The following is a 22,232-nucleotide window of genomic DNA, read 5'->3' as shown; positions in this document are numbered from 1 at the left end:
AAAAGCTTGTTAGATATCAAAACTTTAATAGAAAAGTTGTTTTCATTGTATAGATATAACACATCCTTGTATTTATAGGAGATTGCAATGCGATGCAATCATAGATTAAATCTGTTACAAAGTAATATTACTTATAAATCATAATAAACAAGGGTGTATACAAGGGGAGGGGATAGGGGTAACACCCCCCTTTGAACTCAAACCAAAACCAAAAGATCTTGAAAACCCCGTTATCTCTAAAAAAAACTTTTGGGGTTTTTATATATTATACATAGACTAGATCTTTAAAAATCCTACAATTTCTAGACTTCTGAAAAAACCCAGAATGTATCTTGAATTTGCACGTTGCGATATCCTTATTTATGTAAAAGAATACAGGAGGCATTGATGTTGAAAAGGAATTTGAAAAGAATTTATTCAAACATTCTTTGCAACACACAGTATACTGCGTAATATTCGTCATCAAGAAATTATTGTAGACAAGGTTACAATGCAAGGAAAGTTATTTCAGAGGTGTACACATCTTTTGTACTGCAGTGTACTGTCTCTGGGCGGTAATTTAAACACAAGCCGGATGTCGAAGCCTCACATGGGATCCATCTTTCACACAAAAAATCAATGAAATATTCTGGTCACAGAAAACTTTTATGTGAATTATCAAAATTATCAAAATTTAATGCTTTTAAGCTCCTCGGATACTAAACGAACACTGATGCATTTATTCTTGTATACAAATTCCGCCCAGAGAGAACTGGTTTCAATATATATTCAGAGTATACGCAACTGCAATTAACTTTCCTTGCATTATAACCTTGATTGTAGATATATCTGTAGATAGCCATGAACGTGGTGTACTGCAGTGTACTGCGGTGTACTGCAGTGTACTGCGGTGTACTGCATTGTACTGCAGTGTACTGCGGTGTACTGCGGTGTACTGCAGTGTACTGCTGTGCTCTACAGTGCACTGCGGTGTACTGCAGTGCACTGCGGTGTACTGTAGTGTACTGCAAATTACTGAAGCGTATGGCAGTGTAGTACGCAAAGCAATCAAATGTGAATCATGAGTTTGTTAATAAATATTTATTTTATCTTGTAGTAAACAGAACCTTTTCGGAATTTTATACCATGTTTTGTCCATGTTAATTAGGAATTAAAAAATACGTTTCTTCTGCTGGCTGAAACAACGGGTGAAATATTACAAACGTCTTTAAGCTCTTATTTAAGAATTGTACACCGAAAAAATATGTCATTGGCATCAAAGGAATCCTAAAGTTTTTCTTTACAAAACTGCACTTTCACCTCAACTATGCTACATTACCGATCCCTCCTTAGACTAAAGTAAATTGCAGATTGAAATCATATCATAACTCCATCTATTTTTGAGCTATTGAGAAGAAAAAATATGTTATGGATTTCTAATTTACAACAGGATAATTTTGCTATTAGAGCTACGAGGTACGGAAGTTGTACCAAAAATGTCTAGTTTCCAGTGATACTTCAATATTGGATTAAAACCACTTCCTTTCTGTCAAATTATAATTTTCAACAACATTTCCAGAGAACTCCATTATACAAATTTAAGACAACAGGCAAATTGGATTAATTCAATAATATTCTTTACAATTAAGCTATTGAACCATATGAATTTTGGTATGATCCAGGTATCATTTAATTTAAACGAAGAGGTACGCATGGATTTCAGAAAACAAGTGAAAATTTGCCAAGAGCATATTTATTATTGATCCATTTTTTCGAATTTATAGAGTTATTAGTTTTACTTAAAAAGTTCATAAATTCATTGTCTTATAATTCAACAAAAAAGACTGGAAACCCTATGATTAAATAATAATAATGAAAATAATGAAGTCATTAAAAAACCCTCTTCCCTTTGAATAGTTTTATCATCCAAGTTTTTTTTGCTAATTTATTTGATTTTCCATATCAACAAATCAGGGTTCAACATTTTTCACATCTAAAAAATGATCAAGATACTAACTTTTTTCTTATAAATACTAAGCTAATAAAACTAATCCAATACTGAGAAAGCACAGTATGCTCTTGATATAAAATCTCCACGTGGATTTCGATTAAATACGCCCCCCCCTACACATCCAGTCTGACCAGCGTCAACCTGCCCAGTAATATCCACTGACTAGTAAAGGGCGCAAAATTTGCCATGGTACAGATAGAAAGGCAAAAGTTGGGATCCTGTAAAAAGTATAAAAAAGAATGAAAATTCTGAAACTTCACCAGTTCTGCACTACAGTTTTACAGCTGCAGGTAAGGGGAACTAGTGGCAGGAAACATATCCGTAAAGAGAGAAGATGCTAAACCTTTTTTTCAGAAAAGTGGAATTGAACAATTTTTAATCATCTTAAAATTGAACTTTTAAAAAGTTTTGCACATACCCAAAGTACTCATCTTAATCTTTGTTACTGAGGAACTTTGTTTCAAAGAATGTAAGACATACATTTTATAGCAAAAACACATTGTTAATCTTATTCTTCTTTCTTGGCTGTAAATAGTGTATTTATATTTTAATAAATTAAACCTTCCAGCTATTAAAGCATATCTTATCTGCTTCCTTGTAGAGTTTATAACTCTCTACGTAGTTATGTGTTATATATATTCGTACATGTATGTATATTGTAGATATGATACATTTGCATTATTTGTTTGATGTAAAAATTAATTGATCATTAATTTTACTTTTCTAATCAACATTGCTGTAAAGATATTTTGATAGGAAGCAACAACTTGTTTCAGCTTGGACAACATTTTCACTGTTTGAATTAAAAAGAGAAATCTTATCTGTAAAATGACGCTAATTGTTGTTTTTTTCCAACCAATATTGCTGGTTACTGGGTAAAATATTTTTTTCTTCTCTAATATAAAAATGTTAATATAAAAACTGCCACAATGCCTGGACATATCAAGCTTGCTAAAGGACAGGTTGTTCCTGATCCAACTGAATTCTTGGTACCTTCCATTGAAGTCAAAAGATCTGACCAGGCTAAACCTTATGACAACAAGAAGTCTGTCTGGATCCCTGATCCCAAAACTCATGGATATCTCGAGGGAATCCTTTGAGTCTGGAGATATTGAGGATGATCCAGCAAGCAAGTGTGTTGTTTCTGTGGGTCATGAAAAAATTACCCACAAGGCTTCTGAGGTTGGAAAAGTTAACCCTCCCAAGTTTGAAAAATGTGAGGACATGGTTAACCTTACTTTCCTTAATGACGCATCTGTCTTCTGCAACTTGAAGACCCGTTACCAGGTTAAGTTGATCCATACCTACTCTGGTCCTTTTGTTGTAGTTGTAAACCCTTACAAGTGTTACCCTCTTTACACTCATCGTTGCTCCAAGATCTACTTGGGTAAAAGACGCAATGAAGCTCCTCCTCATTTGTGGGCTGTAGCCAAAACTGCCTACCGTGGCATGTTGCAAAACTCTAAGGATCAAGCTATGCTGATTACTGGAGAGTCTGGTGCAGGAAAAACTGAAAATACCAAGAAGGTAATTACTTATCTGGCAATAGTAGCAACTTCATCAGGAAAGAAAGTTGAGAAGAAGGTCTCTTTAGAGGATCAGAGTGTAGCTACCAACCCTATTCTTGAATCCTATGGAAATGCCAAAACCTCTAGGAATGACAACTCCTCTCGTTTTGGTAAATTCATTAGAATTCATTTTACTAATTCAGGAAAACTAGCTGGTTGTGATATAGTGTCTTATCTTCTGAAAAAGTCCCATATCACTGAACAGCAATCCGTTGAAAGATCTTATCATATCTTCTACCAACTGCTCCAGCCTTTTGGTGATGGCATTGGAGGAGGCCTGAGAGAGAAATGCAGACTTAGTACTGATATTTATGATTACACTTATGTGTCCCAGGGTAAAACCAAAGTTGAATCCATTGATGACAATGAAGAGCTGGAATACACTGAGGATGCCTTTACTGTTCTAGGATTTGGTGAACAGGAGAAGTTGATTGTTACATGCTCACTGCTGCTGTCATGACTTTTGGTGGTGTTGAATTCAAGACCAAGGGAAGAGATGACCAAGCTGAGTGTGAGCTTGTTGGATCTGAGACCTTCCCAGGAAAGGCTGCAGCTCTTTGTCGAGTTGACAGTAATGCCATGATCAAGGCTTTCTGCAAACCAAGAATAAAGGTTGGAACCGAATGGGTAACCAAGGGCCAGACTTGTGAGCAAGCTGGCAATTCTGTTGGAGGTATTGCTTGTGCAATTTTTGATAGAGTCTTTAAATGGCTGATTGAAAAGTGTAATGACACTCTAATTGATCCTACTTTGAAGAAAAACAACTTCTGTGTTGTACTTGTTATTGCTGGATTTGAGATCTTTGAGTACAATGGCTTTGAACAAATTTCCATCAACTTTGTCAATGAAAAGCTTCAACAGTTCTTCAATCATCACATGTTTGTTGTTGAGCAAGAAGAATATGTAAAGTAAGGAATTGACTTGGTTATGGTAGATTTTGGTATGGATTTGGCTGCTGCTATCATTATGTTTGAAAAACCCATGGGAATCTGGGCTATTCTTGAGGAGGAATCTCTCTTCCCTAAGGCAACTGACAAGTCTTTTGAAGAGAAACTTAAGGCTTCTCTGGGAAAACTGCCAGTCTTCTTGAAGCCCCAGTCCAAGACAGATAAGAATGCTCACTTTGCTATTTCTCACTATGCTGGCGTTGTATCTTACAATGTTACTAACTGGCTGAAAAAAAACAAAGACCCTGTTAATGACTCATTTGTAGTGGTATTCAAATCAACTTCCACTGTTGAACTCCTTGTCCACTTGTGTAGAGATCATCCTGGATAACCTCTTGTAACATCAAAGGATGATGGAAAAAAAGAAGAAGAAGTGAGGTGGAAAGACTGTTTCCTCTGTGTATTTGGTTTCACTAGGAGAGTGGATGCAAACCCATTTATGCTTGTGAGCCTCACTTTGTGCGTTGCCTTGTACCCAACACTCACAAGAAGCCTGGAGACGTTGAGCCTCCTCTAATTATGCACCAGCTCACCTGTAATGGTGTATTAGAGGGTATCAGGATTTGCATGCGAGGATTCCCCAATAGAATGTATTATGCTGACTACAAAATGCGATTTGCTATTCTTGGAGCAGCTGAGATTGCTAGCTCTAAAGATGACAAAGTTGCAGTATATGCTTTGATGGACAAAATTGAGTTTGACAAAGAAAGATATCATCTTGGACACACTCTTGTCTTCTTCAGAGCTGGAGCTCTTGCTAAACTTGAGGAAGCAAGAGATGACATTGTTGGCAAACTCATTAGATATATGCAAGGACAATCATACCAGCGTATCAAAAGGGTTGGATTTTGTAAGCCCAGAGACCAAAGAGAACTTATCAAGGTTTGCCAAAGAAATTTTAAAAAGTATATGTCAATGCGAGATTGGGGATGGTTTATTATTATTCAAAAGTCACGCCCTCTCCTTGGAATGCCAAACCTTGAAGAAGAACTTCGCCAACTGGAGGAAAAAGCAAATGCCACTTATGGTAAATACAAGTCTGCACTTGACACCACTGCATCTCTAGAAAGTGAGCTTGATAACATGCAAGTAGACATCAAAGCTTTAACAAAAACACTTGAATCTGAACAAGGAAACCTTAGTGTTTATACAGACAGGCAATCAAAAGCTACTGCCTTCAAGGCAGAAACTGAAGTTGAATTATCAACACAGCAAGCTTGTCTTTCTTATGAAGAAGCTTCAAGGATAGAACTTACTGCTGAGGTTAAAAAGCATTCTGGTTCCATTAATGTTGTCAAGAAGGATATTGCTATTACCATGGTGGAACAAGAAAAAACTGACAGAGATCATACTATCAAATCTCTCAATGATGAAATTTCAGAGCAGGATGAGGTGATTAACAAACTTAACAAGGAGAAAAAGCATATTGCAGAGACTCAGGCAAAATCTGGTGATGATCTTATTTCTGCTGAAGAAAAGGTCAATCACCTCAACTCAATCAAGTCCAAGCTTGAATCAACTTTGGATGAACTGGAAGGGGCACTTGACAAAGAAAAGCGCTCAAGGGGAAATCTTGAAAAGGGTAGAAGGAGAACTTAAGATGACTCAAGATACAGTTGCAGATTTGGAAAGATCCAGAAAAGAGATTGAAAATACCATTGCAAAGAAAGAAAAGGATATGGGAGGTCTCTCTGCTAAGCTAGATGATGAACAGTCCCTTTTTGCAAAAATGCAAAAGAGCATCAAGGAATACCAAGGTCATGTGGAAGAGTTGGAAGAAGAACTTGAAGCTGAGCGACAGGCTCAGGCTAAGGCAAAAAGACAGAGATCTGATCTTGCAAGAGAAATTGAACAGTTAGGAGAGAGATTAAATGAAGCTGGAGGGGCTACTCATGCCCAGGTTGAATTGAACAAGAAGAGGGAAGCTGAAGTTGGAAAACTCCGCAGAGCTATTGAAGAAACAAATATTCAGCAAGAATCTATTCTTGGGTATGTAAGCAGACTCTTTTAATTTTATTAATGCATAAAAATCCAATTAATACCATGACTTTTATTTAGGAACCTTAGGAGGAAACACCAGGACGCCATTCAAGAGATGTCTGAGCAAATTGATCAACTTCAGAAGATGAATTGAAAGCCAAGATTGAGAAAGATAAATCTCACATTATTGCTGAAATTGCAGATTGAAGAGCTGCCACTGATGAAATTGCCTGTGCTCAAGCATCATCTGACAAATCAAACAGGAATCTCCTTACTTCCCTGAATGATATCAATAAAAGGGTTGGTGAAGCCAACCTTACTCTTGGAGACTTTGAGGCTAGCAAGAGGAAGATAGCTGTTGAGAATGCTGATCTTCTCCATGCAGTAGGTGATCTTGACAACAACTTTAGCATGCTTTTGAAGGTAAAGAGTTCCATTGCTGCTCAACTTGAAGAAGTCAAATCTCTGACTGATAATGAGGCTCGTGAAAGATCTCTTCTTCTGGGGAAATTTCGCAATCTTGAACATGAGGTTGATGGAGCCAAGGAGGCTCTTGATGAGGAATCTTCTTCTAGAGACAATGTACTCTGTCAAGTTGCTAAAGCTGAAGGTGATGCTAACCTTTGGAGAACCAAGTATAAAAGTGAAGCAGTTGCAAAGGCTGAGGAGCTTGAGATGACCAAAATGAGGTTGGTTGCCAGACTTACTGAGGGCGAGGGAACCATCAAACATCTTAATGCTAAGCTCTCTCAAGTAGACAGATCTAGATCTAAGATGCAAGCAGAACTTGATGAAATAACGTCTGGCCTTGATCAAGCCCAGGTCTTAAATGCTGCAATGGAGAGAAAGGCTAAACAATTTGACAAAGTTATCAGAGAGTGGAAACATAAGGTTGATTCTCTATCTTGTGATCTTGATTGCAGCCAAAAGGAAAGTCGCAATGCTTCATCAGACCTCTTCAAGGTTAAATCTGCCTTTGAAGAAAGTATGCTTCAGCTTGATGAAGTAAGAAGAGAAAACAAGACCCTTTCTAATGAGATCAAAGATATCATGGACCAAATCAGCGAAGGAGGAAGATCTATCCATGAGATTGACAAAATTCGCAAGCTTCTTGAGGCTGAGAAACTTGAGCTCCAGGCTGCTCTAGAAGAAGCGGAAGCCACCCTTGAGCAGAAAGAAAACAAGGTTCTTCATGCTCAGCTGGAAATGACTCAAGTTAGACAAGAGATTGAGCATCGTCTTTCTGAAAAGGATGAAGAATTTATGGCTATCAAGAAAAACCAGTCAAAGGCTCTTGAATCTATGCAATCAGCCCTTGAAACTGAAACGAATGGAAAAGCTGAGGCTTTGAGGATGAAGAAGAAGCTAGAATCAGATGTTACAGATTTTGAGCTTGCTTTGGAGCATGCCAATGCTGGAGCTATGGAAACACAATCAACCATCAAAAAGTACCAAAATCAGGTTCGGGATGCTCAGTGCAAGGTTGATGAGGAATCACACATGAAAGCTATTGCTTAAGATAACAAGGTCAATGCTGAACGAAAGGCAGGGCTATGCAAAATGGACTTGAAGAAGCAAGAACAATGCTGTAACAGGCTGATAGAGGAAGGAGGAGCCTGGAGCAAGAACTGGCAAATTCAAATGAGACTCTAGCTGACTTGTCCAATCAAAACCAGGCCATATCGGCTGCTAAGAGGAAGCATGAAAATGAGTTCCAAACTGTAGCTGTAAGTATTTATTAACTTATAATTTCTTAGTTGACTAAAGTCTTAAAAAAATTGTTTTAGCTTGATCTGGATGAAATGGCAAATGAAGCTAAACTATCTGAAGAGAAGGCTGCTAGAGCTATGATTGATGCTGCAAGACTTGCTGATGAACTTCGTTCTGAACAAGAATTTGCCATGTGCCTTGAAAAAGACCGTAAGCTTCTGGAGGCCCAGTGCAAGGATGCCCAGGCTCGTGCTGATGAGGCTCAAGTTAATGCTCTTAAGGGAGGAAAGAAAGCCATGATCAAAATGGAGACAAGAATTAGTGAGCTTGAATCTGAGCTTGATGCTGAAAATAGGAGACTTGGAGATGCTAACAAAAATCTCAGGAAAACTGATCGTAAGGTGAAAGAACTTACTTTTAGTGCTGATGAGGACAAAAAGAACCATGAGCGCATGCAAGCTTTGATCGATCAACTCCAGAGCAAGGTTAAGTCATACAAGAAGCAGATAGAAGAAGCCGAAGAGATTGCTGCTCTGAACCTTGCTAAGTTTAGGAAGGTGGCTGGTGTCCTTGGAGAAGCTGAAGCTGCAGCAGACCAAAATGAACAAGGATGAAGGCTCGTGCCAGGTCTGCATCTCTTGGACCAATGTATAGTTATTTTTTATTCAAATCAAGTAATATCAAGATTATCATTCTTAAATAAATATTTGCAAATGTATGTATTTATTTTTTTCAGAGATTATATGAGAATATTTCATTCTGTAAACTTAAATTATATTTAATTCCAGATGGATAATTGATAGGAATAAGAAAACAGAAAGTTAGATCCTAAATTAATAATATATGATAGATGTGTACAAAATAGATAGATTGAGAATAATTAAGTTAGATAGACATAGATAATAGATATATTAGAAAGTCATAGTTTGATTATGGATAGATTTTAAGGTAGATATTAATAGGTATAATCATGTTTGAATTGATACAAAGTTATATTGTTTAATTTGAGATACACTAATACAGACCGAGCTTTTAAACTATATTAATTTCGATTTTTTCTTTCCTGAAAGCATACACAACTCATATAATAATAAAATGCTTTATCTCATTACACATCTCTGTTCTAACCTTGTTTGCCTCTTCCAGTTTAAGAGCTACAAGATTCATATTGGAAGATACTAATGTTGCAACTCCAAGTCCTAAAATCTGCAGTTTCACATCTGGAAAATAAATTATAAATACATAATAATAATAATAATATTAATATCGTCATCACTCCATATAAAGTAGTAATCTCTTTTTTTCATTTGTTTGGATGTCCGATCATAACTCAGGAACCCGTAAACCGATTTGCTTCAAATTTAGATTGGGGAGAATTATGGGAATATTTTTAGTTTGGTTTTGAGTGAGTAAAAAATAGCTAAATTAGCAATTTAAGCCAAGTTATACAAGTGGTTGAAGTAACTATGGGTATTGAGTAACCTATTCAACGCTGTGTTTTCAAGCAAGTATCTTATATATCTAATGCAGAGTGTAATGATTGGGTGTTTGTATGTTTGTTTTCTTTAGTTCGTCAATCTGAAACATGGCCGATAGTTTTGACAAAAATACAAATACTATGTTTGAAATTTCGTCAGATAAACAACAGATAGAACAAAAGGCTGTTTCTGCCGACAGTTTGGCTGATTTCTTAGTTTCTATAAAACGACGGGCACTGATAGCTAAGTTTAACACTTATATTTCAGATAAAAATTTTGTGCGTTTAGTTTAACAATATATTAGAGGTGGTATTTTCTGTAGATTATTCGTTTCAGAGCGGGATTATTCGTTTTCTGTCAAGTGTTGGGCGATACAGTACAAAATAGGACCGGAAAGGTTGACCAGCCTCGGATATATATTCAAATGTACTACGGCTGCCCGTGCGTAGAAGACGTAGCTAATATGTACTTTTAATAGTCAAACAAATAAAAGACTAAAGTACACGGGCAACACGGTTTGCAGACATTTTTGTTTACATGAAAAATGATATTTGCTAGCTTCAATAAATTGCACTATTTCCTAAAAAGTTACACAAATGAAGTCTAAACTTCGAAAGTTTGTTTTGATTCTAGAATGGAATCCTGATATATGTTTTTTTCTTCTTCAAATTTGCCTTTAGTAAAATAATTGCGCAAAACAATAGTTTGTCTTCTGTGATTCCTGGCATGGTACCCATGGATGGTTAACGGATGGGATTTTAAAAATGTTGACTCAAAAAAATAATATTTTCAAATTTTTGAAAATCTTAAAAAAATATTTTACAAAAGTTTAATTTTAATTTTCAATGTTTGCAGGTATATCGATGATAAAAATTAAAAAAAACTTTATTACAAACCAGTGTTAGGTGTTTTGAAATCTATTCCTGAAACCATGATAAAGATGAATGCTCCAATGATTATGATAGTTTCTCTACTCGCAGTCAAACTTGCAATACTTTGATTCCTGAAAATGTTTACAGTCTTGTTACTTCTTTGCTATTGGTATACACTGAATATATCGCTGATCAATAATGCAGGAGGTATCCTTACTTTTCTCTCTAAAAATTGATTATTTTCCATTCTTGTTTCTCTACAAAATGACTTGGAAGTTTATACTGTATAAACAGTGAAGAAACGACGATATTTTTCTCATTGTTACTCAGATAGATAGATAGATCGGGTTCCTTAAAATTACACCCCTCTGATTGGTTGGAAAAGGTACCTGAGGTATCTCAGGATAACAATAAGGTTTGCTGAAACCATTTTAGAGAGAATTGATGCTCCAACTGCAATCCAGAACATACTACTCTAGTCAAAAACAAAAAAGTGTTAATTAATAAATATATTTATATATACATTTTTTGAGTTTTAGAGGACATTACGCGAAAAATATGAATTCTCTCAATCTACGCGCTCTTGCAGTAACAACAGTTAGCTAAAAATACTTGGGCGGCAGCTCACGGTTTCATCGTGGATTTTGGAAGAAAGTCTGCACTTGCCAAAACTAAAACGGTAAGGTGCGATTGAGCAGAAACAATCTTCCAGAATCCATCATGAACACGTAATAATAATCACATAAAATACTTTTCAAATTCAGGTTAGCTCCTCTTCGCTTGGCAAATTGAAAAAAAAACTGAATGGAATCAGCTGTTTCTGGCCAGGAAGTTGAGAATGTAAGCCGTAAGTGCGTCATTTAGACAAGGAATAGAGGAGCAGACATTATGACGAGCTTGTATAGTAGAGAGAATTGAGATATACTAAATTCATATGTGGTTCTCCATTCAAAATTTAAGGCAAATCGGTAGAAGGGTTAAAGAGAACAGGCAAACATATAACGTTGTAATCTCTGCTTGTTTGAATGATTTGGATGTCCGATCATAACTCACCCCTTCAAATTTTGATTGAGGAACTCGGTAGAATAACGGGAATGTTCTTAGCTTATAGTTACAAATTCTAACTTGCTTGGGTTAACTTTTATAGGGAAAATATTGTTTCCAAGCAAAGCTGGGTTCCAAAGCCAGTTCTAATCTCCTGTTTGTTTAACCCCTTTACCGATTTGCCTCACATTTTGAATGGAGAACCACTTGATGTTTTTAGCTTGATTTTTTAGAAGTTATAAAGGGAAATCTTATATTCCAGGCAAAGCAGGATTGCCAAGCTATTATTTTATGCTTTGGTTAAAATTTAAGTTTTACGCCCCCCCCTCTTTTATTTTTACCTATTTTCAGGGGTTTCCTCCGATGTAAATAGAAAGGGTGGCTGAAACAATTAGTTTTTGTTAAAAACCATTTACTATCATTTTGTAATAATGAAAAGTAATAGATAAGATTGTTTTTTTGATTTTTAAACTTAAAGGGCATGTAATTGCTTAATTTCATGTGCACTTAAAGGGACAGACCGGCTTTGTAAGGTAGTTAAACTGAGTATGCACTATGCAGTGTTGTGGACAAATTTTTTAGGATTCATTTGAGACATATAAAACTTTTTAAAGATCTGTAAATCCTGAGTTTGAGCGCAAAGTCGACGTTCAAAACTGTACTTTTGGATGGATACGTAACGTTTTCAGTATTGTTTTTTTTAAATTATTAAATAACGACGACAAAAAATGTAAACAAAATTCTACAGTAAACTAATTAGTTGTTTAGGAAGCGGTTGAGAAAATAAAAATTAATCTTTTCATCGAAAATAAGTCATCTTATTCAATTATTAGTTTCTACATTCTCTGATTATTCACAAATATTTTCTGCAGATTTTCTGGAATTTTTATTGAAAAGACGACATTTGAAATTTTTATAGAAATCTGCGAACAAATTCATAGAAAATAAGAAATTCAATATAATGATGAAAATGAAATAATTGATTCTAACATTGATTTTTTGAACAATCTCTTTGTGTTGAGAAATGTGTTCCTGAACATCTAATTAGTTTACTGTATAATTTTTACTTTATTTTTCGTCGTCGTTATTTAATAATTTAAAAAAAAACTGATTCTGAAAACGTACCCACCCAAATTCTTTAACGCCGACTTTGCACTGAAACTCAGTAATTATACATCGTGTAAACGTTTTATATGTCTCAAATGAATCCTAAAGAATTTGTCCACAACACTGCATACTCAATTTAACTACCTTACATAGCCGGTCTTTCCCTTTAATGCAATTCACAAGGATACCCTCCAAAGCTTTTTCTGATCAAATATGAACTAAATATCAATGTTTATAATGTTAAAAACAGATTATTCTATACGAAAGGGACAGATTCAGCTTTCAAGGGTAGCTTTGTAAATCGAGCAGTGCCATCTTTGTATGAAGGGTTCCTTGAAATTCCGTGTACAGTCTCTTTACACAAAATCAAGTTTATGCACTATGCACTACACTAACCCCTATATTTTTGTTAACATAACACTTTCTGCTAAAACCCACCGAAACCTTAGTTAAGGGGGTTAATAGTATATTGCAGTTTTTGAACATGAACTTTGGACCGAGAGCTGTTTACATTTTTCCAAAAACTACAGTACACTATTTTTGTAAACAAATATATGCGACATCTTCCCATAGCATGAGATTACCTTAATAACGAGAACTACGCCAGCCATCATAACAACAAGAGAAACAATATTTAAAACTCCAAAAGATTCCTTTAGGAATAATCTTGCTGACAAACTAGGTTAGAATTTCTAATTACACATTTGTTTCGAAATTTTAGTAAAAAAAGTGCAATAATGACTTTTTCAATGAATTTTTCGTACAAGAAGTATCAAAATAAATTTTCTTAATATTCTTCAAATACAACGGATGACATTTTAAAAACGACTTGGAACTTTTAGTACTGTGATAACATTTTTTATTTACTTATTATTGTTAAAATATCTGCGATTTTTTAATATTATAATTAATTCTGTATACCTGACAAAAATAGGTTGAAGAGCATTAATCATCTGAAAATTCCCCAAATTAAGATTTTGTATTGCAAACATGTCTGATAAATAAAAAATTCAGCCATCATAACAACAAGAGAAACAATATTTAAAACTCCAAAAGATTCCTTTAGGAATAATCTTGCTGACAAACTAGGTTAGAATTTCTAATTAATATTACACATTTGTTTCGAAATTCAACAAAGAAAGAGCTATAATAACTTTTTTTGCAATGAATTCTTCGTATAATAAGTAAAAAATAAATCTTCTTAATATTCTTAAAAAAAGCTTATTCTCACAGTTTCAAATATAACAGATGACATTTTAAAGACGACCTGGAACTTTTTAATAGCGTGATAAACATTCTTTATTTACTTATTATTGTTAAAATATCTGTGATTTTTTAATATTATGATAAACTAGCTGGAGGGCCAGGTGTGGCCCATGGAAAAAAAAATTTAGAAAAAAATTTGAAATTTGAAAGAAAAATATTTAAATTTGAAAGAAAAAAATATTTTTGATTTTAGCCTGTAACACCCATGAGTGTCCACAATTTTTTTAGCCCAGTCTAGCCGTTTGGCGGGCTTTAGGCAACATATATATAAATATACAAATGTCTTGTTTTATTATATAGATTTTGTATACCTGACAAAAATAGGTTGAAGAGCATTAATCATCTGAAAATCCCCCAAATTAAGATTTTGTATTGCAAACATGTCTGATAAATAAAAAATTCAAAAATCGTCAAAATGTTTAGAAACTAAATATTTCTTGCTGCCATCAATGCGTGGAAGAGAGTTTTTTATTTATTTTTTTTTCTCTTAAAGGAACTGTAAGCGTAATTTCAGGTGACCCTCTAGACAAAGATGGCATTGCCTGATTCACAATGTTACCCTTGAAACTTTTATCTATAGTTTAATAATGTGAAAGTTATTTTTGTAGGATTAAAAATTCTAAATTCTGATAATTCCTTTGTGGTTTTCCTGCACTGTAGATATGAGCAAGAAACTTTTGCAGAGAAACCACAATTGAAAATAATTTGTTTTAGAAATAAAAAAAATGATTTCTTATTCACACTTGATAAAAAACGATTTTAAGGTGAATCTTTGAATGGTGTATCACTTTAAATTACACTTCCGCTTACAGTCCCTTTAAAACTATTATTTTTTGACCTTTTTTTAAAAGATTTTTTTTTGGCAGCAAAGTAAACGATAATGGTCCAATGGAAATGAGTTTTTGCCACAAACTCAGATTTTCTAATCCCTGTATCTTCGCAAATCCAATATCGTAGACCTTCTGTTAGACCAAATAACCAAAGTTTGATATATCAAAGGTTTACACCATCAGGTTGCAAAGACTTAGGGATTAGAAAATTTAGGTTTGTTGCAAAGACTCAATTCCTTTGTATCCATTTTAGATATTAATAATCTTATAATGGTTAGTTGTGAATTATAATATTTATCTTGTTCACATGTACGTACGTGAAGCAAATTTAGCGTTTTTCTTCAAACCTGTAGCTGCCGAGGTTAAAGCAATCACACCTCTTATAATAAGAACACACCGAAACTGAAAATTGAAACAATTAATTGAGGGAATAGATAATGTAATTTTATTATGATATCCTGTTTAACTGGTACGACTTTGGGACTTCTTTACTAAATAATTATCGATTGCACAACTGGTACTGTATAATATTTATTAATCCTGGTTTAATCTGAGAAGGGTCCAATGATTTGAAATTGTATTTTGCATAAGTTTGCTTTTGTAAAACATGCAAATTCGTTATCCTATGTGAAAACACCTTTTTAAAGTCTAAAAACATAAAAGTTTCTGTAAAACGAATCCCGAACTGCAGGTACTAGTCAAACTAAAATAAATTGCACGCTAGCTTGAAATATTATATGTGTTTAATCATAACTTCTCTTATTGAAGAGATATTGAGAAGAACATGAATGTTTTGAATTTCTAATATATTGTAAGTGTAAGCTGTAGGAGTAATGTTGCAAAAATCTTACCTTCATCTAACGGAAAATGCTTTTTATTTTTAAAATCCGAGTTTGTTATATTGTTTGAGGAGAAAACGTTTGTAGATGAAAATTATAAAAAAAGAGGGGTGCAAAGCGTCCTGAATGTTATATAAAGATTACCCAGTATGATTGAAAAGACGGAAATGCTGGTTTATCTACAGCTATCGACCAAGGTATAGACACAGAGAATATCACAAAGCTTCTAAACAAATATTTTTTGTTGAGAAAATAACCTTTTTCTGACTTTACACGGAATTTATTAAGTCTTCCAAGAAACATAAGAATTAAGAGAATTGAAAATCGTGTTTGATTTCCAATAGTTGGTTTATAACAAAGAGTGTATGTAATAAGACTGTAAGTCGAATCAAGGATTTAATGCAAAGAAAGTTATTTCAGAGGTGTACGCATCTTTTGTACTGCAGTGTACTGTTACTGGGTGGTAATGTAACCACAAGACGGATGTCGAAGCCTGACATAGGATCCATCTTTCACATAAATAATCAATTAAATATTCTTGTCATAGGAAACTATTATGTTAATTATCAAAATTATCAAAATTCAATGCTTTTAACCTCCTCGGGTACTAAAAGAACACTGATGCATCTGTTCTTGTTTACAAATTCCGCCCAGAGAGAACTGGTTTCACCATTAATGAATCCAAACCAGATCAAATTTTCCAAGGTAGAAAAAGTCGTGAATAAATATATAGACAATTTTCAAACAGCCATGTTTCCTCGGCTTTCAAGGTTTATGTGAATAAGTGGTAAAGATACTTGATTTTCTCAGCTCCTCCTGTCAATTTGAAATATGTATTTTTTCTATTCATCATTTTGCAGAGCTGCACTGTGTTGGTGAATACTCTTCCAATATTCTCTCCTTTTATGTGATAAGCAAATTACTCACTAAAATCAACAGTACACTGTTCTTTTTTTCCAATTCTCCTCTACACCTATCCTCAATTTCGGTCAAATAAATTTTTTGTGGTTTTTTCTGTGTGGGCGGCCTTTCATTTTTAACATCCTTTATCGGCTGTCCTGACGAATGTATTGTATGTAGAATGTCTGGTAGATATATAAAAGTTTAAAAAAATGTTTATCATTAATCGAAAAAATAAACATTAGAAAAATATATTAAATACATAATTTGATTTTCAATATCTTCGTTAATGTTAAAGGTGGAAAAGGTATTGAGTCTTTGTAACAAACTCTGATTTTCTAATACCTATATTTTTTCCACCTGATAGTGTAAATCCATAGAGAATAGAATATATATTAGAGGGGAAATTAAAGAATCTCTCGGTATGAATTTTTTCAGTCCCTTTCAGCCTGAAAGGGAGTTCAAAGTGTACAAATCATGTAAATGTTCACAAATTATATGAAGTAGAGCACATTAATACAGTATGTTCCCTAGACTATTCATTTCAATTTCGAATTTTTTAAACTGTTAAATAAACTTTACAATGAATTAGGTAAATAAAAACATCATTTGATTTATAGTTATAATGGAAAATCATCGTTTGTAAAGTGAAAGGCATAGAGTCTATGTGAAACGATCATTGATCAATTATGAAACCAGCCTATTTCATAATTTTGGTTTTTTTTTTAACAATAATTTTAGATTTTCTATAAAATGATATTCCAGGGCCCAAAAGGTTATATAGCATAAATATGTGAAGTACANCATACCTATATTTTTTCCACCTGATGGTGTAAACCTTTGATATTTCAAACTTAGATTTTTTCATCTAACAGAATTCATAGTTTGAAATATCTAAGGTCTACGGCATTGGATTACAAAGATATAGAGATTAGAAAATCATAGTTTGTGGCAAAGACTCTATTCCTTTGTAGACCACATACCGGAAATTCTAAGACATATAGTTTTCTGTGTATAAACTTTAAACTTATATTTATATTTAACTAAATGCATGCTTAAATTTTGTTATTTTTAATAAACAGTTTGCGTAATCGATCGTCATATTTAAATAATAAAATAGAATCTTATGTTTAAACAAAAATCAAAATAGTCTCCCAGGAATGTGAAATGTGTATACAAGATTTAATCAAGAGAGGGGGGGGTTACTGCCCCAAGGCCCCACTGTATGTGCCCCTACAATGTCCCATATAGAATTAGAAACACTCTCCAAAATTTAAACAATGTTTTAGCATGAAAATCTGTGGTGGTTGATCTCGGCGTTGAATTGCGTTATTTTAAATTTTTTTTTATTTTCATCATTGATTTTAAAGAAAAAAAGATTTACAAACTTTAAGACAGAGCAGGCTAAAATGTAAATGCTTGAAAACTTTGTGTAAAACAATCTGCACTAAATTAAGTATATTTCATCAAGGAATGTCTAGTGAACATTCATTTCAAAAGTTGCATACCTGATTCACACCACCCTTTACACCCTTGGAGAATAAATTAGGATTTTAGTATTGTTTTTCATAAGGAATTCACTCAGCCTGTCTTTCTTGTTTTTGCTGTGTAAATACGCAATTTACAATTTCTAGAAAACTCATCTACAATTCTCAATTTTGTGTAGAAAAATAAACGATGCCCTTATCATTTTTGCTATAAGAAAGTTTTGAAGGGTGTACTATTGTGAATCTGGCATGCTACTTTTTAATTGACAGTTGACAGTTCCTTAAATACCTGTAAAAAAGAAGAAGAATAGGATGGAGGTCAATTTTTTTCATAACAACGTAACAAAGAGACATCATAAGGGTCTAAACAGAATTCATGAGGGTCTAAACAGTATTCATGAAGGTCTAAACAGAATTTATGAGGGTCTGAACAGTATTCATGAGGGTCTAAACAGAAATAATGATGGTCTAAACAGAATATATGAGGGTCTCAGCAGTATTCATGAAGGTCTAAACAGAAATAATAATGGTCTAAACAGAATATATGAGGATCTGAACAGTATTCATGAAGGTCTAAACAGAAATAAATAGGGTCTAAATAGAATATGAGGGTCTCAGCAGTATGCATGAGGGTCTAATCAGTATTCATGAGGGTCTAAACAGAATTAATAAGGGTTTAGTATTTATAATGGTCTAAATAGAGTTCATGAGGGACTAAACAGAAATAATGAGGGTCTAAACAGAATATATAAGGGTCTCAGCAGTATGCATGAGGGTCTAGTCAGTATTCATGAGGGTCTTGACAGTATTTATGATGGTCTAAACAGAATCAATGAGGGTTTATTATTCATACGGGTCTAAACAGAGTTCATGAGGGTCTAAACAGAATTCATGAGGGTCTGAAAGTATGCATGAGGGTCTAAACAGAAATCATGAGACTCTAAACAGAATTATCTGAGGGTCTAATCAGTATGCAATTAGGGTCTAATAAGTATTCATGAGGGTCTTGACAGTATTCATGAGGGTCCAAACAGTATCCATGAGGGTCTTGACAGAATTCATAAGGGCCTAAACAGAATTCAAGACCGTCAACATAGAATTCATTAGGGTCTACACAGAATTCTTGAGGGTCTAAACAGAATTTACGAGGGACTGAACAGAACTCATGAGGGTATAAACAGAATTAATGAGCGACTAAACAGAATTCATGAGGGTCTAATGTGTATGCATGAGAGTCTAAACAGAATCATGAGGGTCTAAACAGCATTTATGAGGGTTTGTTATTCATGAGGTTCTAAACAGAATTCATTAGGGTCTAAACAAAATTCATGATTGTATAAACAGTATGCATGAAGGTCTAAACAGAATTCATGAGGGTCTAAACAGTATTCATGAGAGTCTAAACAGTATTCATGAGGGTCTACGCAGAATTCATGAGGATACAGAATTCATGAGGGTCTAAACAGAATTCAAAATGGTCTAAACAGTATTTACGAGGGACTTAACTGAATTCATAAGGGTCTTAACAGAATTCATGATGGTCTGAACAGAATTCATGAGGGTTTATTATTCATGAGAGTTTATTATTCACGAGGGACCAAACGGCCTTTTTGATGGTCTACGCAATATCCATGAGGGTCTAAACATTATTTAAAGCAATAATTCTTTTATGGGGGGGGGGGGGGGATGAGGTGTAAAAATAGATTTAAAACAATGCTCTAAAAAATTTAAAACCTTGATTTTAGACGCTGTAAAAATATGCTTTGTACAGAAAGTAAAAGAAGAATTTAAAATTAATTTTTTATATGTAAATCGTTTTTGACGTTTTTTCAATACAAAATTACTTTAATTACGTAGGTAACAGGGTGTCCCAGTAAACGTAGGATTTAGTTGACGATTTCTATATCGTCTTCGCTTAACGCGGCACCATTTCGTGAATGTAATTTTAGAAGTATCCAAGTATGCAGTTTAAACAACTAACACCGAAGATTGCTGGTCTCGGGATTTCCAAAATGTGGTCTGCCTTTTTTACACATCTCAATTGTTGACAGAGGTATTGCAAAATTTGTTAAGATTCCAATTTTTAAATGTTTAGTTTTGAAGTTATAAAGAAGGGAGACCACATTTTTAAAAGTACATAAAAAATATGTTTTCGATATTATCAAAGTTATTTTTTAATTTTTGCAAATCAAAGACGACTTTTAAAGACCTTTGTTAATTCCCATATTTAGTCCCTTTTATCAGTTTTATTACCTTTAGAACTGTGAGAATCAATCCAGCACAAGGAATTCTTTTCAGCAAACTTTTCTTCTAAAATCAAGAAATATTTCTTTGATGAAGAAAAAAACATTGTTATTGTATGTATGGAACATAATAATTGTTGTCTTCGTTATTTATTTAAATATAGAAGGAGTTTTTAAATAGAAAATATTACAGAATGATGGTAGATCGGTTATTATTATCATTATTATTACTATCATTAATATTATTATTATTATCATTATTAATCTTACTATTATATTATTACTATTATTACTATTATCATTATTATTATTATTATTATTATTATTATTATTATTATTACTATTATTATTATTATTATTACTATTATTACTATTATCATTATTATTACTATTATTATTAGTATTATTATTGTTTTTATAATTATTATCATTATTATTATTATTATTATTATTATCATGTCTAAAACTATTTCTAGGTGTAAAAATAAGACTTTTCATGTGAAAAAGAAGGAAAGAAGACAACAAGTATTTTACACAATTTAATCCACAATTAAAAACAAACAAAAGTCTAATCTCCATTAACATTTAAAATAAATCAAGGGTATAATATATATCAATATATTTTAAAAACATTGTAGTAAATTGTCAAAAGATAAAGTATTTACAGTCTAAATATTTCGTCACTTTTAGAATACAAAAATTAATAAAAAGAAAAAAGAAAAGAAAAAAGAAAATGTTTAGAATTTATTTTCCTTTGGTTCAACCACATTTTCTGCATCTGTATCAACGTCTCTAAATTCAGTTTCTAATTCCTGAAGAGAAAAATCTCACTTTAACAAATATATACAGGGTGTCTGAAAAAACGGGGAAAAGGGTCTTCAGAATCGTTTGTAATAGGATTTTCAAGATTGAGACCATTTTTTAAATCTATGTACAATTTCTATTCTATGAGGTCGTTATTAAAAATGAAAAATTTCTAGATTCATAAAAAGTTTTGCTTATAATTGGATTTTCAAGATTGAGACCATTTTCTTATTGCTACGTAGAATTCCGATTTAATGAGCCCAATTTAAATTTAATCTCCGTTCGCACAATTTTATTTTTAATGCTAGGTTACAGTTTATTACAGTATAGTAGTATACAAGCCTAAAATTGAATTCGTTGAATCAGAATTGTACGGAGATTATCTTTATTTTTACCAAATTTACTCACTACAGATGGAAACTTTAGGAGCCTTTAAAATTGTAATTTTTAGATCTACAAGCCTAAAATTGGACTCATTAAATCGGAAATTGTACGTATATTTTGATAATGGTCTTGTTTTTGAAAATCCGATTACAACCAAGTCTGTATGACTCTTATTCCCCGTTTTTTTAAGACACCTTGTATATATAAATATAAATGTGTATATATATATATATAAATATAAATATATATATAAACAAACAATTTTGTGATTTAAAATAATGAATCAAATATTTAGCTGTTTTTATAATTCATCATCTGGTCTTTTTTCATTAAATAAAAAATTGCATAAATTTTAAAGTGTCCCAAAGGCTTGGCCTTAGAATTTTCTTCACTAACTCACATATACACTTTTTTAAAAGCTGAGGACATATACTTTTTAGAACTAAATAGCACTTCTTTTAACTTTGGCTTTTATGAAGTAATTGGCCAAATTCTGGTCGATTTAAAAACTATTTTGGAAGTTTAAAAATCCAACCTTTTGCCTAATCTTAGATATCTCCTGATCAAATTCTAAACTAAGAGCAGTTGAAACTGTCAAATTGTTGTTCTGTATCACGTCTAAAATATTTGTCAGATGTTCTGTATAAAAAATATCCGCAATACATTTGTTAGTGAAAAAATAAATTAATCCCGGTTCGTACTCACCCTGTATTTATATTTATACATATAAGATTATTTATATACATAAGATTATTTGTGATAACAGAAGTGATGCCACAAACT

At 33.1% G+C, this 22,232-nt stretch overlaps 3 protein-coding genes, 1 long non-coding RNA gene and 1 pseudogene across 4 annotated transcripts; 4 read left to right on the top strand and 1 right to left on the bottom strand.

Moving 5' to 3' along the window:
- Window positions 1-2,544: 2,544 nt before the first annotated feature.
- On the top strand, window positions 2,545-5,293 carry LOC111711682 (myosin heavy chain, muscle-like; annotated as a pseudogene).
- Window positions 5,025-6,104, top strand: LOC111711725 (myosin heavy chain, muscle-like). Its single transcript, XM_023486150.1, has one exon. It carries the CDS (start codon window positions 5,025-5,027, stop codon window positions 6,102-6,104), a length of 1,080 nt encoding a protein of 359 aa, XP_023341918.1.
- Window position 6,105: 1 nt separating this feature from the next.
- On the top strand, window positions 6,106-8,136 carry LOC111711716 (myosin heavy chain, muscle-like). The gene is made up of 2 exons (XM_023486139.1): window positions 6,106-6,494; window positions 6,695-8,136. The coding sequence occupies exons 1-2, from the start codon at window positions 6,106-6,108 to the stop codon at window positions 8,001-8,003; spliced, it is 1,698 nt and encodes a 565-aa protein (XP_023341907.1). The 3' UTR covers window positions 8,004-8,136.
- A 130-nt stretch (window positions 8,137-8,266) lies between these two features.
- LOC111711689 (myosin heavy chain, muscle-like) lies at window positions 8,267-9,315 on the top strand. Its single transcript, XM_023486093.1, has one exon. It carries the CDS (start codon window positions 8,288-8,290, stop codon window positions 8,807-8,809), a length of 522 nt encoding a protein of 173 aa, XP_023341861.1. The 5' UTR covers window positions 8,267-8,287; the 3' UTR covers window positions 8,810-9,315.
- Window positions 9,316-9,328: 13 nt separating this feature from the next.
- LOC111711697 (uncharacterized) lies at window positions 9,329-13,708 on the bottom strand. Its single transcript, XR_002767305.1, has 5 exons — window positions 13,618-13,708; window positions 13,281-13,374; window positions 11,931-11,971; window positions 10,935-11,020; window positions 9,329-9,415 (listed from the first exon to the last, which is right to left on the bottom strand). It is a non-coding gene; the product is annotated as an uncharacterized LOC111711697 (long non-coding RNA).
- Between the last annotated feature and the right edge of the window lie 8,524 nt (window positions 13,709-22,232).

This window comes from Eurytemora carolleeae, unplaced genomic scaffold, assembly GCF_000591075.1.
Source record: "Eurytemora carolleeae unplaced genomic scaffold, Eaff_2.0 scaffold15, whole genome shotgun sequence".
Classification (NCBI taxonomy): domain Eukaryota; kingdom Metazoa; phylum Arthropoda; class Copepoda; order Calanoida; family Temoridae; genus Eurytemora; species Eurytemora carolleeae.
Note: the sequence above shows the minus strand (reverse complement) of the source record. Positions and strands in the feature narration are given on the sequence as shown.

What these genes read in the sequence shown, in the direction of transcription:
- LOC111711725 (XM_023486150.1), top strand. Translation starts at nt 5,025, where the DNA reads ATGCACCAGCTCACCTGTAATGGTGTATTAGAGGGTATCAGGATTTGC.
- LOC111711716 (XM_023486139.1), top strand. Translation starts at nt 6,106, where the DNA reads ATGACTCAAGATACAGTTGCAGATTTGGAAAGATCCAGAAAAGAGATT. An exon ending in CAGCAAGAATCTATTCTTGG is followed by an intron (nt 6,495 to 6,694) that starts GTATGTAAGCAG and finishes TGCAGATTGAAG; the next exon opens with AGCTGCCACTGATGAAATTG.
- LOC111711689 (XM_023486093.1), top strand. Translation starts at nt 8,288, where the DNA reads ATGGCAAATGAAGCTAAACTATCTGAAGAGAAGGCTGCTAGAGCTATG.